We start from the raw sequence: 13,115 nt of genomic DNA on the forward strand, positions 1-13,115 counted from the left end.
GAAGTCGAGCAACCACCGCTGAAACAAAGACCATGTCCTAGCCTTGTTTCGTACTTCTGCCAACTTCCCTTTTCTCGTTCACATTTGTTGACATTTCATTATGCACAACTCACCCTGAAGACAGCATCAAATTTTAGAGGGTGACTTGAAGTTCTTGATTTTTGTTTTGCCTACGCACGTAATAAAAATAATAATAATATTTGGATTCGGGCGCGTGTGCATAATTTACGATAATTGCCACGGATCGGTGACATTTTCAATTAATACGAGGCGATGTTCTTTCAGCAGTTGTCAAAGATAAAACTCCCTTAGGTTTTATGGCTAATGCTGGTTTTATGTTTAGCATCATCTCATAAAATCAAGTCTTATGACATTCAGCCAATAGTTAACGCTCATAAAAGCCATGTAAATTAAAGACGGTTTACAATCGAAGAGGTTTATATAAGGTCTCCCAACCGGACATCCTTATCATAAATGTGAGGAAATGTGGATATGTGGAAAATCATTGCTTATTCTTAATTTATTTCCCCTTTGGCCTTTTAAAATTTCCCTTGCTTCAACCGCCCTTTTCTACCATTTTTTTTCCTTATTGACTTTATGGACTTGTACACGGATGTGGCATTTCCGGACAGGCGACTTCTCCATTCGCCACCCACAACTCTAAGCGCCAGAAAGGGGCCGTTGACCATAAAAGGGGCAGAATACACAGCACAAAGTGGGACAGACAGAAGAATATAACAAAAGCCTCGGTTACAACAGTTTTTTTAAGCGCCTTGGCCTGAGCTTGTAATGAACTTTTATTTGCATTGTACACCACACGAGGGGCGTTTTCCAAAGGGGGGAAATCCAGACAAGTGTGCCACAAGCCGATACAAGCCACACACTCTCGTCCACACCCATTTCAATTCATTCATTTAGCCCATAAAGTCTGATGCATCCGTAGCCAAAGAAAACCATACACAGAGGGAAATATCTTAACTCTCTAAATCACAAAACATTGATTAAGGCTTTCAACAAACAAAAAACTAAGCTTCTTTCAAAGTGCCATAAGTATACAAATACCTTTTTTAAAAGACTTTTCCATGAAACGTAGTTTAAAGTAAAAGTAATCTCTAATTAACTTTAACATAAAAGAAATTTGAATAATGTTATCTGACTTTACATATTACTTTAAAATATATTAAATAAAGAAAGTTTTTTTTATTTTTCCACTTTTAGAAACCAGGTTTAGACATAATTAAGTAAGCATAAAACATCAGTCTAAGAATTTTAGTTTCTGTAAAAAAATTTTAAATGAACTTATGAATTTATTATACTTTTGACTGAATAACAATAATAATTTGGTTGGGTTTAAAACTTCTTAAAGATATATGAGATCTATTAAAAATTGCAATTTACTTCTTACCCTACGATTTTTGTCTGTGTAGAGAAACCCAGAGACAACCCATCATTTCCCTCTTTCCCCCAAGATCCAATCGATTTATGGGCATTTCCGGGTTGAAATCACTTAGAGAAGTTTGCTGGCGGGGTGGAGTAGGTGGAACCGCTTGTTAGTTCCTTTGTGTTTCGGTTTTATGTTTTTCCTTCCCTTCGAACATTTCTAATGCATTCTGTGGCTCCCCCGAAAATATTTTTTGCACGAATTTGTAAGCTTTGTAAAGTTAATATTAGAAGGGACTTCTGATTTTAAGGGATGATGCTTTCTTAGTTGGGTTTACTCTGATATATTCCCAGAATCTCTTCGAGTGTGCGAGGCTGAGTCATCTTCTGGGGTTTTCCAAGTTGGATTGAGTTATTCTACGCAGAGTAATTGAAATCTTGGGGGATGCAATCCATTTGATGTATAAATTGACCGATCCAGAGTCACCCTTGGATAAATATTGTCCCGAGGGCAGACAAGTTGAAAATAACTCAATCAGAGTTTATATATACATACTTAAGTTTATATATATTTAAGAAGAATTTAATAGTAAATTAATATTTTGTACAATGATTTTAATGTTGATTGACTTTTCTAGAGTTCAACCCCCAACACAAAGAAAAACCAGTGTTAAAACAGATATTAACCGCAGGGACTTGCTTTGAGCCCCAAATCAAAGTTATCTCTCCATGAACCTAAATCACAATTACTTTTGATCCCTTACTCACCCATTCAAAACCACCTTTCATCTTCCTTGACCCATTTTCAATTTGTTTGATTTCCCTTTTTCAATTTTTCTTGCTATAATAAATTTGGTCAGGGATTTTCTCCCGAATTTCATGCCACTTAATTAACCCTTGGTCGTCCTGGCGCAGAGCTAATTAACCCATTACCATGCACCTGGCACATGAACAAACAAAAAACTGCGAAAACTATTCAACGCGTCATGCAAACTGAGAGCTAGAGAGATGGATAAAGAGTAAGGGAGAAGGGCAGTGATGGAGTGAGAAACTTTTTGCACTTTTTATTTTCTGGGGCTGCCAAAAACATGTTAAAGGTGTTGGCCTAGAACAAAAGCAAAAACTAAAGGGAATATAAAAAACCAAAAATGTGGAAAACTTTTTTGAAGTTGTGCCAATAAATTGTGCGGGGCCGCCGCGGGGTTAAGCGAAAGTGCTCTGCACTCGACAAGAAAACAAAAAAGCAGTCCCGAAAATACCCGCAAAAAATATGACTGAACGTAATTAAGAAAACTTTAGCTGTGGCACAATTGAAATCGGTTGAAATCATAGAGGCTGGAAACGGAAATCTTTGGGCCACCAGTGATTTGAGCACTTCAGCCCACGCCATCCAAACAAAACAAAAAAAAAAAAAGCGAGAAAAAATAAATGGCAAAAGCAATTTACACGCCAAAAGATTTCTTCCTTTCGCTTATCAAATTAGAGAAAAGGGAGAAATTTCGGGGAAAGGCCTTCTGCGGATGTTGGGAAAAGGGGCGTGGTACTATCCCAGCAGGTCAAAGGTGTTGGCAAGCACCGCAGGAAACATTTGAATTGCCCCCCGGCTGAGGAATATCCCATCGATATGGCGCCGTGCGAAACTTCGAGCCGAAAAGAGATTTTAATGACATCGGCTGCGCTTTATGGCAGCCGCAAAAGACAATTTCGTCCGCAAATTTCGTGTGGGCGTGTTTATTGTCGCTGCTCCTCTCCATCCACCCTCCCAAAAAAAAGATTCTGGCAGGATATTAGAAATAAACAGAGCAGCAGGATGCCACCCGTAGGGGAGGATATTTTACTGGGTGTATATTGGGTAAACGGCCGGCAGGCATCGAATCAATTTGCCGGAGGTACAACATTTTCAGACTTTCTTAACTGCAGCAGATCGATAAAAAGTCATCAACATTTTTAGGTGCCACTGGGAAACATTATTTTTATTTTTATGTTAACACGATTGAAAATCCGCGGAAAGAAATCAAAGGTTCTCGTTAGAAATCTGATTTCCCATTTTTAAATGTCAATTTTAAATGATTTTATTGAAATCTATTGAAGTGTTATATCAGCTTCAACTAAGTAAATATAAAAGCGTTCAATATTGTACCAACTAAAACTTTAGTTGGTAGATATTCTTTGCAGAATTGAAGAGAAGAAAATTATAAGTAAGACAAAACACAAGAGTAAAGCTTAAATACGTTTGATATAGAAAAATTGTGTACTCTGCATAAAAGTTTTGTGAATGAATGAAAATATTTGCTCGAATTCATTAGTTTATTTTCCTGTCATAAATTAACAAGATTGTTTATGCCTACTTTTTGTGTCTTAAGTAACCGGCTTTAATTTTGGCGAGCAGCTGGTCAGTCAACCTCCGCACTCCGTTCATTGGACCATTTGGTTTTCGGAGATTCATTAACTTGGCCGTCTTCACACTTAGCTGCCTCATTTTGTACGGTTTCCATTGTTCCCTCCTGGTCAATGGCCCTTGTGCCGCTTCTCCTTTAACAGTTTTCTCAGTTTCTTCAGTTTGCCCCCGAGCAACAAGATTCCTAGCTTGGCTTTAATGTTTTTCGAATCATATTAATTTGAATTAATGAATTTAATTGCCGCAAATTAGTGGGCACGCTGGACCACCGGAGCCGACAAAAGCTTTATGACTTTATAATGATCCAAGCCGTTACGAGTTCTATATAATTATACATAAATTGAGTCCGTGCTGTGGCCGCCAGGTTAAATATCAAAGAACATCTCGTCGATGTTTTGGCCAAACACTTGCCACCCAATCATCCAGTAGGATAATCCATGAAAAAAGTGCCAGACATGACAATCGAATTATGGCACAAAACGAAATAAAAACTCATAAAAATGACATTAGCCAAATGGAGCACGTACTGGCCCCCGCTAAGATGAATGATGGCAAAAGCTTACATATAAACAAAATATAAAAATGAAATCAAACAAATAATCTGCGAGTCAAGGCAAAAGAAACAGGAGCCGCACAAATGATGCGCAAAGCGAAAAAAAGCTCAACCATGCCTGTTAAATTGTCTGGCTTAAGTATCGCTCCTGACATACCCTTCAATAATTTGTATATATGACTTTACTTATGGCGGAATTATTATATTTGTTTATATTGAATAAATGACAAAGCTTTAAATTTACAGAAAACGCTCATGCGATATTGAAAAAATGATTGTTATTTCTGTTGCTTTTAAGAAACTTGCAGCATTTATAATTGATTAAAATAATTCAAGCCAACTATTAAGTAACATTAAAATATTTAACCTAAAAGATATGTCATTTGTCAATGACAAGTTTAAAATGTAGATGGTGGGCTAAAATCGATTGAACATATAAATGGTGGCTTAAAATCGCTACCAGCAACAATACTACGCACATTTAAAGTGAGTAAAGATTATCGAAAGTTAGAATGTTAAAGCGGAATCCAATATTTACAAATATTTTGCAGTTTATTAATAAAACTAAGCAAACATTTATATTTGTGTTTTTCCAACTATCAGTATTTCAATTGAAGAGTTACTCTTCATTTAAAGAAACCTATATTAAAAACTAAAGGTTCTATATAACATAAATTTCTTTAAACTTCCATCCTGTAATCTTTGTGATCTTGGGTAGAGTATAGCAGCCAGCTCAAATTGTAAATGTAATCAAACGGATGACAGAAAAAGGTTCTCTCTTCACTTTCCCCACCTTTCCCCACTTTTCTCCGTGACCGGGGGCTTTTGCCATGCCATTTCAGTAGCCATGACAACGAGCAGCAATAGCAAGTGAAGTTGAGGCCCGATGCCGTTTGGATATGGCCAGGGTAATAGCAACTTGTAGTCATGTTGCCAATGTAGCAACAACATCGCGGTATCTCAAACTGCGTATCAGTTGCTGCTGCTGTCGCCAATGTTTGCTGTTGTTGCTGCTGCTACTGCGACTCACGCACACGTTTCACGCTTTTTGCTGTTGTCTTCATCGCGTCTGTGAACCCCATTTCTTACCAATCCCCAAACCCCCCAACCCCTTCCCCCTGGTCGTTTAGGCCATTTTAGCTACCGGTTTTACGCGCCAAAGTCTCCATAACTTTTGCCACATGCCATTCAACGCACATTGTTCGTGTTGCTATGCTGTATGTTGTTGCTGTTGTCGATGTTGCTGCCATTACTGCTGCTGCCGCAGTTGTTGCTGCTGCGGTCAACTGCATTGTGGCTTCTTCATATGGACTGACTTTCAATCAATTCAAGGGGTATATAAACTTGGGAGTTATCGGTAGTAGACAGCGAACAACAATATTTTTTCAGTATTAAATAAGGATTTTATAGACCGTGGAATTATGACGGTAACAATAAATCACAATATCTGGTTTCCATTTAGATAAAGTTTTCAAACATATCCATTGACTTATTTTTAATTATATTTTTGTTGGTTCTTTATATATTTATAAATTACAAATGCCTGCTTTCATTAGGGTAACAAAAATAAATAAAAAATGTTTAAGTAATAGTAGAAAACTAAAAGCTAATTATAATGATTAAAAATAAATTTTAGAAGCGTATTCATTTCCGAAGTTTTTAAGAATAAAATCAATAATTTACAAATTTTACAAATATATAAAATCCTTCGGCTAGGTAGGTCAAAAAGAAGGTATAGTTTAAAATAAGACTAAAATCAGAACCATTTCTTAAATAGGGTATCGCTCTATTCGAAATTTGTATATAATTTATCAATTCCCACTGCTTGTAGATTCTTTGCAAGCAAAGTTTTTGTCCCCAGTGCTGCATATATCCGTCTCATTCGCGGTCTCAATCCTTTTCTCTTTCTATTTCCCAGACTTTACGTCCGTCGATTGTCTCCGTCCGCTTATGTGACTTGCATGCAAGAAAAGTGCTCTATTCCGTGAATCAACTTTAGTATTTCATTTGCTGCTACTCAGTCTAATACTCCGCCGTTCATTTCATTTCATTTCTGTGTGGGTTTTGTCTGGCACGATTGCCATAGAAACTGCAATGCCAAAGCGCATTATTTGATTATGCAGGGGGCACTCGGAAAGAGTGAAAGAGAAGGGTGGTGGAAAACGAAGGAGACAGGACGAGAGGGCGAGGTCAAAGGGCGAGCCAACTTTTGTGTATGATCCTTGAACGAATGCCGCCCGCACTTGCATAACATTTTCAGCTGACTTTTCTGCTGGCTGACCGAATGCATTTCAAAATGCATTTCCCCCTTTTCCGCTTTTACTCTAAAACCACTTTGTTTCATAAATCATTCATAGACTAGTATTTTTATGCCATTTCGATAAGTGGCTCTTGATTGCTTACTTTTCTTTGGAGACTCCCTTTTAAATGGTCTTCAAAAGTCGCTCCTGGCACATAATTTTATAAGAATTGTTTTCTTGGATTTTGTAATTTATGCAGTTAAAAACTTTTATGTTTTTAATTCAATTGTTACAGTCTTTAGTACGTTTAATAACAAAGGCTCATAACAAAATTTTAAAAATGTGTCCCGTAGAGGTAGTTCAAGTTTTACGAATAATTTTTTACTATTCAGCCATTTTATTACCATGTTAATATTTTATATCAGATAATCTTCTTTAAATTCAGATTTCGAAGTATCCACTGTGCTCTGTTTGAAACTCTCTTTTGCAAGCAAAAAGAACTCCGCCTTGGATAAATTATGTTAATTTAGTTCTACCCCTCCTGCTCCACTCACTTTGCTCTTTAATAACTTGACAAATGAAGAAAAGAAAAAGGAGAGCAGAGAAGAATCTTCAACGGACTTACGACTGCCAGGCATATAATTTCGCAAAAGCGCAACAAATTGTTAATTTTCCTTTGCTCTGCCTTGCTTGCGTCTCGTTCTGTTTCTGTTAATTTGCATATTTTCTGGGTTCGTTCGCTTTTTTACTTTCTTATAAATGAAAAATAATTGTTGAGCGTGTCTACAAAATGCTTATAAATTCTAGACAAGTAAAGCAAATTGTTGCCTTTGGGTTGGTTTTAGTATGTACGAGTATACTTAAGATTTTCGTCGGTTAAAGTAATTTAAATTTTCAAAAACTGTATGATTTGGTGTTCCTCAATAAATAAAATTTTAAAACATTATTTAATAAGCTGGCACAGTTATTCAAAACGAATGTTACTTTAAGGAAATGGCACTTCTTTAATATTTGTGAAGTATAGATTGCTTTAAACAAATTTTTCTATCGAGCTATTGAGATTCTGTAAGGTATTTATTTTCATATATTTCTTAACGTTGGTAAGTCTGTTTAATGCAACTGGAAAGCTCTTAAAATCTAAAATGCTAATGAAATTTGACAGTATTTGAAACCCACATATTCATATGTGTCTGGGGCAAAAATCAAAATGCAGTCCAATTTGGTTCGTTTAATATTCGGAGCACAAAGCAAATGGAATCCCTTCGGAACTGGACATTTCAGGTGGACAGGTGATTCATAGACCGGCTCCTTCTCCTCCTCCGAATCCCTGTCTGCGGGAGGGGGAAATCTATCAAATGAGCTGCCAACGCGTTGTGGAGTCAATACAAATTGTTAGCTTCCCCTTTTGGCCCCCTCTAGAAGCTGCCTGTTATTTACTTGGCCAGAAGTGTTTAAAGGGGAGTGCCAGAGGTGGGCGCGGGGGGTAGGATTTTCTGGGGGTATATCTGTGAGCATTATTCAATGTTTGCAACGAACGTGCGCAAATTACGGATTCAATGCACGTAGCCGGCGGCCAGAGCTTCCAAGCTTCCCGCCTCGAGCGTTTCTGTTCAGTCTTTGTTTACCCAAAAGCAGTCGTTGTTGTTGTAAATGTCTACCGCCATCATCAACGCTCAGGCAGCAACTGTCCTCTTTCGCTCACGCTGGCATACTCCAACTGGCGACACATTAAAATAATGTATTTTTAAATTTAACATTAATTGCCGTTGAATGGTTTCCGAATGGGCTGCTATACTGGAAAAAATAACTAAAAACGCCATCAAAATAACCGAATTTATTGTTTTTGAAAACAAAACGCCTGAAAAGGAATTAAGTTAAACAGGAACTTTATTTAATTAGGCAAAATAGGAAAATATTTAATTAGGCAAATTAAAGTTATAAAAATGTTTTTACTAACAAATTAGGAATACTTATTTTAAATTAATAACAACATGGAACATTTTTTATGCACTTTTTAGTTTTAATATATCAAAGTGTATGTCATACTTCTTGAGATTAATAGTGCATTTTTACAATTGAATATTTTTCTCAGTGCACGCAACGGCTGCGCCTGTTCCTTTCCATTTACTGTTACTTTCTTGGCGAAGCATCTCAAGGAGTGCCCCCTACAGCAACAACAGCGATTTTCGCTGGTCGCTCGCAGTGCATTAAGTCATCATTTTATTTTAATTTTTTTCGGAGACTTTTCCCATAAATCGTTTTTCCTTCGCTTGAGACCTTAATGTTTTTATATAAGACGCGATGAGGGGAAAATATGTTTTTTATGGCTCTTGGCATTTTGCATGCATTAGCGAGTGTCTCTTAGTGTTTGTAAGCGCTTAGGCTTGAGTGAAAAATTTTGATTATATTTGTTAAGCAATTGAAAAATTTTTCATCGCCGAGCAATTTTGGGAAGGGGAAGTCTGATGTGGAAATTGAGATGCAAAGTGGTGAAAAATGGTTAAAGTTTAATAGCGAGAAGCTATAATTTGTGGATTTGCATTAAAGAATACCCTTTGCCTTTTAATCATCAATTTAATAATTATTCTACGGTTTGTTGATCTTCTTAGTGTATATATATGTTACTTTCCTCATGTATTGTTCATATAATATACCTCCTAGCAGCTTAAGCTCTTCGTGCGATGACATTTTACAGGATATGTAGTCAAGTTGCCTAGTTCGCAGCCCAGTTTACCACAATGCAGCATTAATCCAGTGTTAAGCTGGCACACAGCCTCACTCACTCCCTCCAATTAAGTAGCCGGGGCATTAAGTAGACGCAGCTAATGGTGGGCTATAAGTGCCCATCAACAGGGATGCTCCCTCCCACTGGACAACGACCCCTCCAAATTGTCTATGACTTTCATTCGATTTGCCTAACAAGCCATAATCATGTGCTGCTGTATTTAATTACTACCGTCTGGTCATATTGGAAATTGTCCGGGCTAAGAAAGAGAGGCATTACTATTGGGTGAAAGGGACGGGGAAAACAGGAGCCGGGCCGGCAAACACAATTGAGTCATTAAGCCGCAATCTAATTAAGCCTGAAAATGTGAAATGAGCCCGGGAATGGACAGCAACGAAAAAGCCTCTAAGTTGGCTTAGAGGCAGCGCGTTAAACGAATTAGTTTTGGTCTTGTTCTTTGACTTGGGAGTCCGAAAAAGAGGGAACTCATCCGGAGTTCACAAATTTTTACGGCACTTTAACGTGACCGTTTTCAGCCTGTCGTCTTTTTTCTTTCCGAGTTTTACATTTTTGTTGGTCGTCAAGATTTATTTCGTGTCTGCCCGCGACCACGTAGGTCATTAAATGGTTTAGAAATCGCGGACAGCCGCTTTAGAACCCACTGAAAGTATCTCAGTATCCAAACCCAAATAACCGAGCCCAACCCAAGACCCCATTCTCAAATGAACCACAAAATGACTGAGAAAACGGGCAAAACACGCAATCGTACAGTGGTTCGCGATGGCTAAAAAGTTCGGAGTTGTAGCTAAAGTCTTGGCTTAAAGTCGTATTCTTTTGTGGACGAAAAAATTTGTGCAAAGACTAAAAAACATTTTGTTTTTTCGTTAAAATTACAATGTTCTGTGTAGTTCTTAATAACAATATAGTTAATTCTTCTTTGAATATAATGTTAAAATTTATAAAAACTTCATACAAAGTAGTCCCGAAATGTGATACAACTTTTTTTTTGTTTTTTTGCACCCACACTTAAGAACTTTTTACATCGGCCAAGACCACTGTTTCGACTGTTTCATCTCTAATTTTTTGTTGGTTTTCTTAAGTTTTTGTAGCTTTTTAAGGCTGCCTGGTAGCAACCGGGTCCCAGCCCCTAGAAACAGATACAGTTAATGCCACAAATGATGTCTAATGACGGTTTCGCCTTACGCGTTGAAATAGCCCAAAACCGCAGCTATGGTGGAGTTAAGTCTATGGGCGGAGTGTGTGATAGAAATTGATGTGGACTCAGATGGATTAATGCGCCACCGGATCAAGGTCGCACTGGTGGCTAATCGATAATAATCCCGCCCGGATCACAGCCAAACTTACCTTCAACTTTGGCCAGGGCCAGCACGGAGATGGTCTGGAGGGCGGGAACCGCCCAGGCAACCAGGTGGAATAAGTGCGACTTGTTCTCAATCGCCTCGTGGCCCCATTTGAGGCCGGCGGCCAAAAACCAGGCGAATGCCAGGCACGACCACCATGCAAAGGCCGCCATGCAGCAGAAGTAGAGTGCCATGAATAAAACCGTGCAGGACGTGGTCTGGCGGTGGCCCTGTCGGAAAAAGAAGAAAAGTCGGTCAATAAAATTACAATTAATTCAGGGCCAGACTCAAAGGTCGAAACTTTCAATACCCTCTCTGGTGAGTGACTTCAGAGAAATATAATCTACCTTGACAATAGTTAAATACTTACAGAAAACGAAAAAGGTAAGAAATATGGTATTATTGGACATTCCTGGTAAAATAAATTAAGGTTTTTTTTTTCGCGATTGTGTTTAAACAATATAGACAAATAAAATGTGGTATCAATCATATTCTTTGGTGCTCCACAGACTTTTTCCAACCGAATTTGGTTGGGAAAGGCTTTTGCAGCTGCCAAAAAAAAACGAAGTATAAGTCTTAAATACTTTTGTGGTTGGCTTATTTATAAAAAACTAAAATGTCAAATATTGAGGTTCTTTAGCAATCTCCAAATAAATTTTCATATAATAATACAGTCACAATTATTTCTTTAATTCTGTGCTGATAAATGGAACATTTATATGTAAAGATAGGAAATATTTAGTTTTGTTTTAATGATCTTCTTTTTTAAATGACTCAAGAAACTCTAGAATTTTGTATTAGCACAAGATCCTGTTAAAAATGTAAACGAAAGCCCTGCCTCTCCATGGCTTGCAGCAAATAAAAGTTTGCCCATCAATGGCATTAAAAATGAGTAAGGACTGGTTTCTCAGGCACTGCAGAGATGCCTCTGCAGGGTCATCTCACCTGGGTGATGGTGGACATCATCTGCAGGCGGCCGAGCTTGACGGGCGGCGGAAATGGCTCCCGGCACGAGACGGAGTCGCCCGCCCCCAATCCCGCCACGTAGGCACATCCAACTACCAGGTAGCAGACGGCCAGAAAGACGATGGCCCGTTCTGGGTAGCGAAAACGCGACGAGTCGATCAGGAACGTGAGCACCTGCAACGAGTCAGAAAGGGGAGATGGTTATTAAATATATATTTAGATTTAATTAGGTTCGCCCTAATTAAGCCGATGTGCTTTGATGTTCCCTTAAAAATGCATTAGTGTTTATATGAGCGGTGGGTCATTAAAGGAGAGAGGAACCTATTAGGGATCCTCTTCCCAGCGCCTTTTGGTCATTAGGCTCTACACATTAGCTGATTGTGATTGTTGTGCCATTTACTCCAAAAGCCGAGATTCATTTAATTCGCAAGGTTTCTTTTCCCTTGGTCGGTTGGCCTTAATGTATTTGGCTAAAATGTCCTTAGCTGGAATGGACATTGCAAAGGAAGCTAAGACAAATGCAAAAATGAGCGGGCTCAGTTTTAACCACTTTAAAATGTGATTACTTTTTAGAAGGCTATCCCATAATTATCATTATCATTAATAAATATCTCATTATTAAAAAATCTAAATAGTTAATTAAATCTAAATATAAATATCAATGTTTGACATGTTGCATACAATAAATTCATATTTAACAAAACTAATTACTAATTATTGCGATGTTAGAAATAAATTCCAATTATCCACACTAAATTCATCTTAAATATACTAAATTTTTTATTGGCTAATAATAAATAATAAATAAGTTGACTGCCTGCTGGATATAAATATATTTAAATAAAGCGCTAAGTGCATTAAACCCATGTTAGTTTTCCAATAATTTTAAAAGGGCCTTTGAAAATTTACATATTTCTAGTGCCAAACCACCGTCAATAATTGGATAAGTGTTCTGATTGAGACATTGAATATATTAACTCATTGTATCAGCATTTGCCAGTTTGGCTTACCAACAACCAATCGGCTCTTCCTCTTGATCAGACACCACTTCCGGTTTGCCAGAGGATGAACTAGGAAATGGTGAAGGCAGGCATATATGAAGACAGAGATAGAGAGCTCGAGATAGGATCAACAGAATGGTTGACAATTCCTCAAGGCTTTGAAAGCAATTACAGTCCACACACACACAGATACTGTTTCCCCTGCCTTGCCAACCACAAGCTCACACATTAAACTTTCCCCACCCTTTGCTGGATTTCTCTGTGCCTGTCTGATTACGCGCCATTTAAATAAATTCATTATCATTCCCACTAAGCCAGGCCAAGGAGTCTTTTGTCTAAACCAGAAACCCCGAACCAGAAAACCCGACCAAACCCAAGCAAGTCATTTAATTTGATCATTACAAAACTATCAGAGAGAAACAGTTAGCTGGAAGTTCTTTGTGTGGGTGGCCCTGTTTGCATGTGTGTGTGTGTGTGTGTGTGTGAGTATC

General features: G+C 37.9%; 1 protein-coding gene across 2 annotated transcripts in view; it reads right to left on the minus strand.

Moving 5' to 3' along the window:
- LOC108143210 (frizzled) overlaps positions 1–13,115 on the minus strand; it is a 102,922-nt gene that overhangs the window by 50,063 nt on the left and 39,744 nt on the right. For both annotated transcript variants that reach the window (XM_017267495.2, XM_017267496.1), the window contains exons 3-4: positions 11,603–11,797; positions 10,662–10,887 (exon numbers count right to left, since the gene is read on the minus strand). In XM_017267495.2, the coding sequence (XP_017122984.1) occupies positions 10,662–10,887; positions 11,603–11,797 (421 nt within the window). The remainder of the gene's footprint in view (positions 1–10,661; positions 10,888–11,602; positions 11,798–13,115) is intronic.

The sequence above is a fragment of the Drosophila elegans genome, unplaced genomic scaffold (genome assembly GCF_018152505.1).
Source record: "Drosophila elegans isolate 14027-0461.03 unplaced genomic scaffold, ASM1815250v1 contig_208, whole genome shotgun sequence".
NCBI classification, from domain to species: domain Eukaryota; kingdom Metazoa; phylum Arthropoda; class Insecta; order Diptera; family Drosophilidae; genus Drosophila; species Drosophila elegans.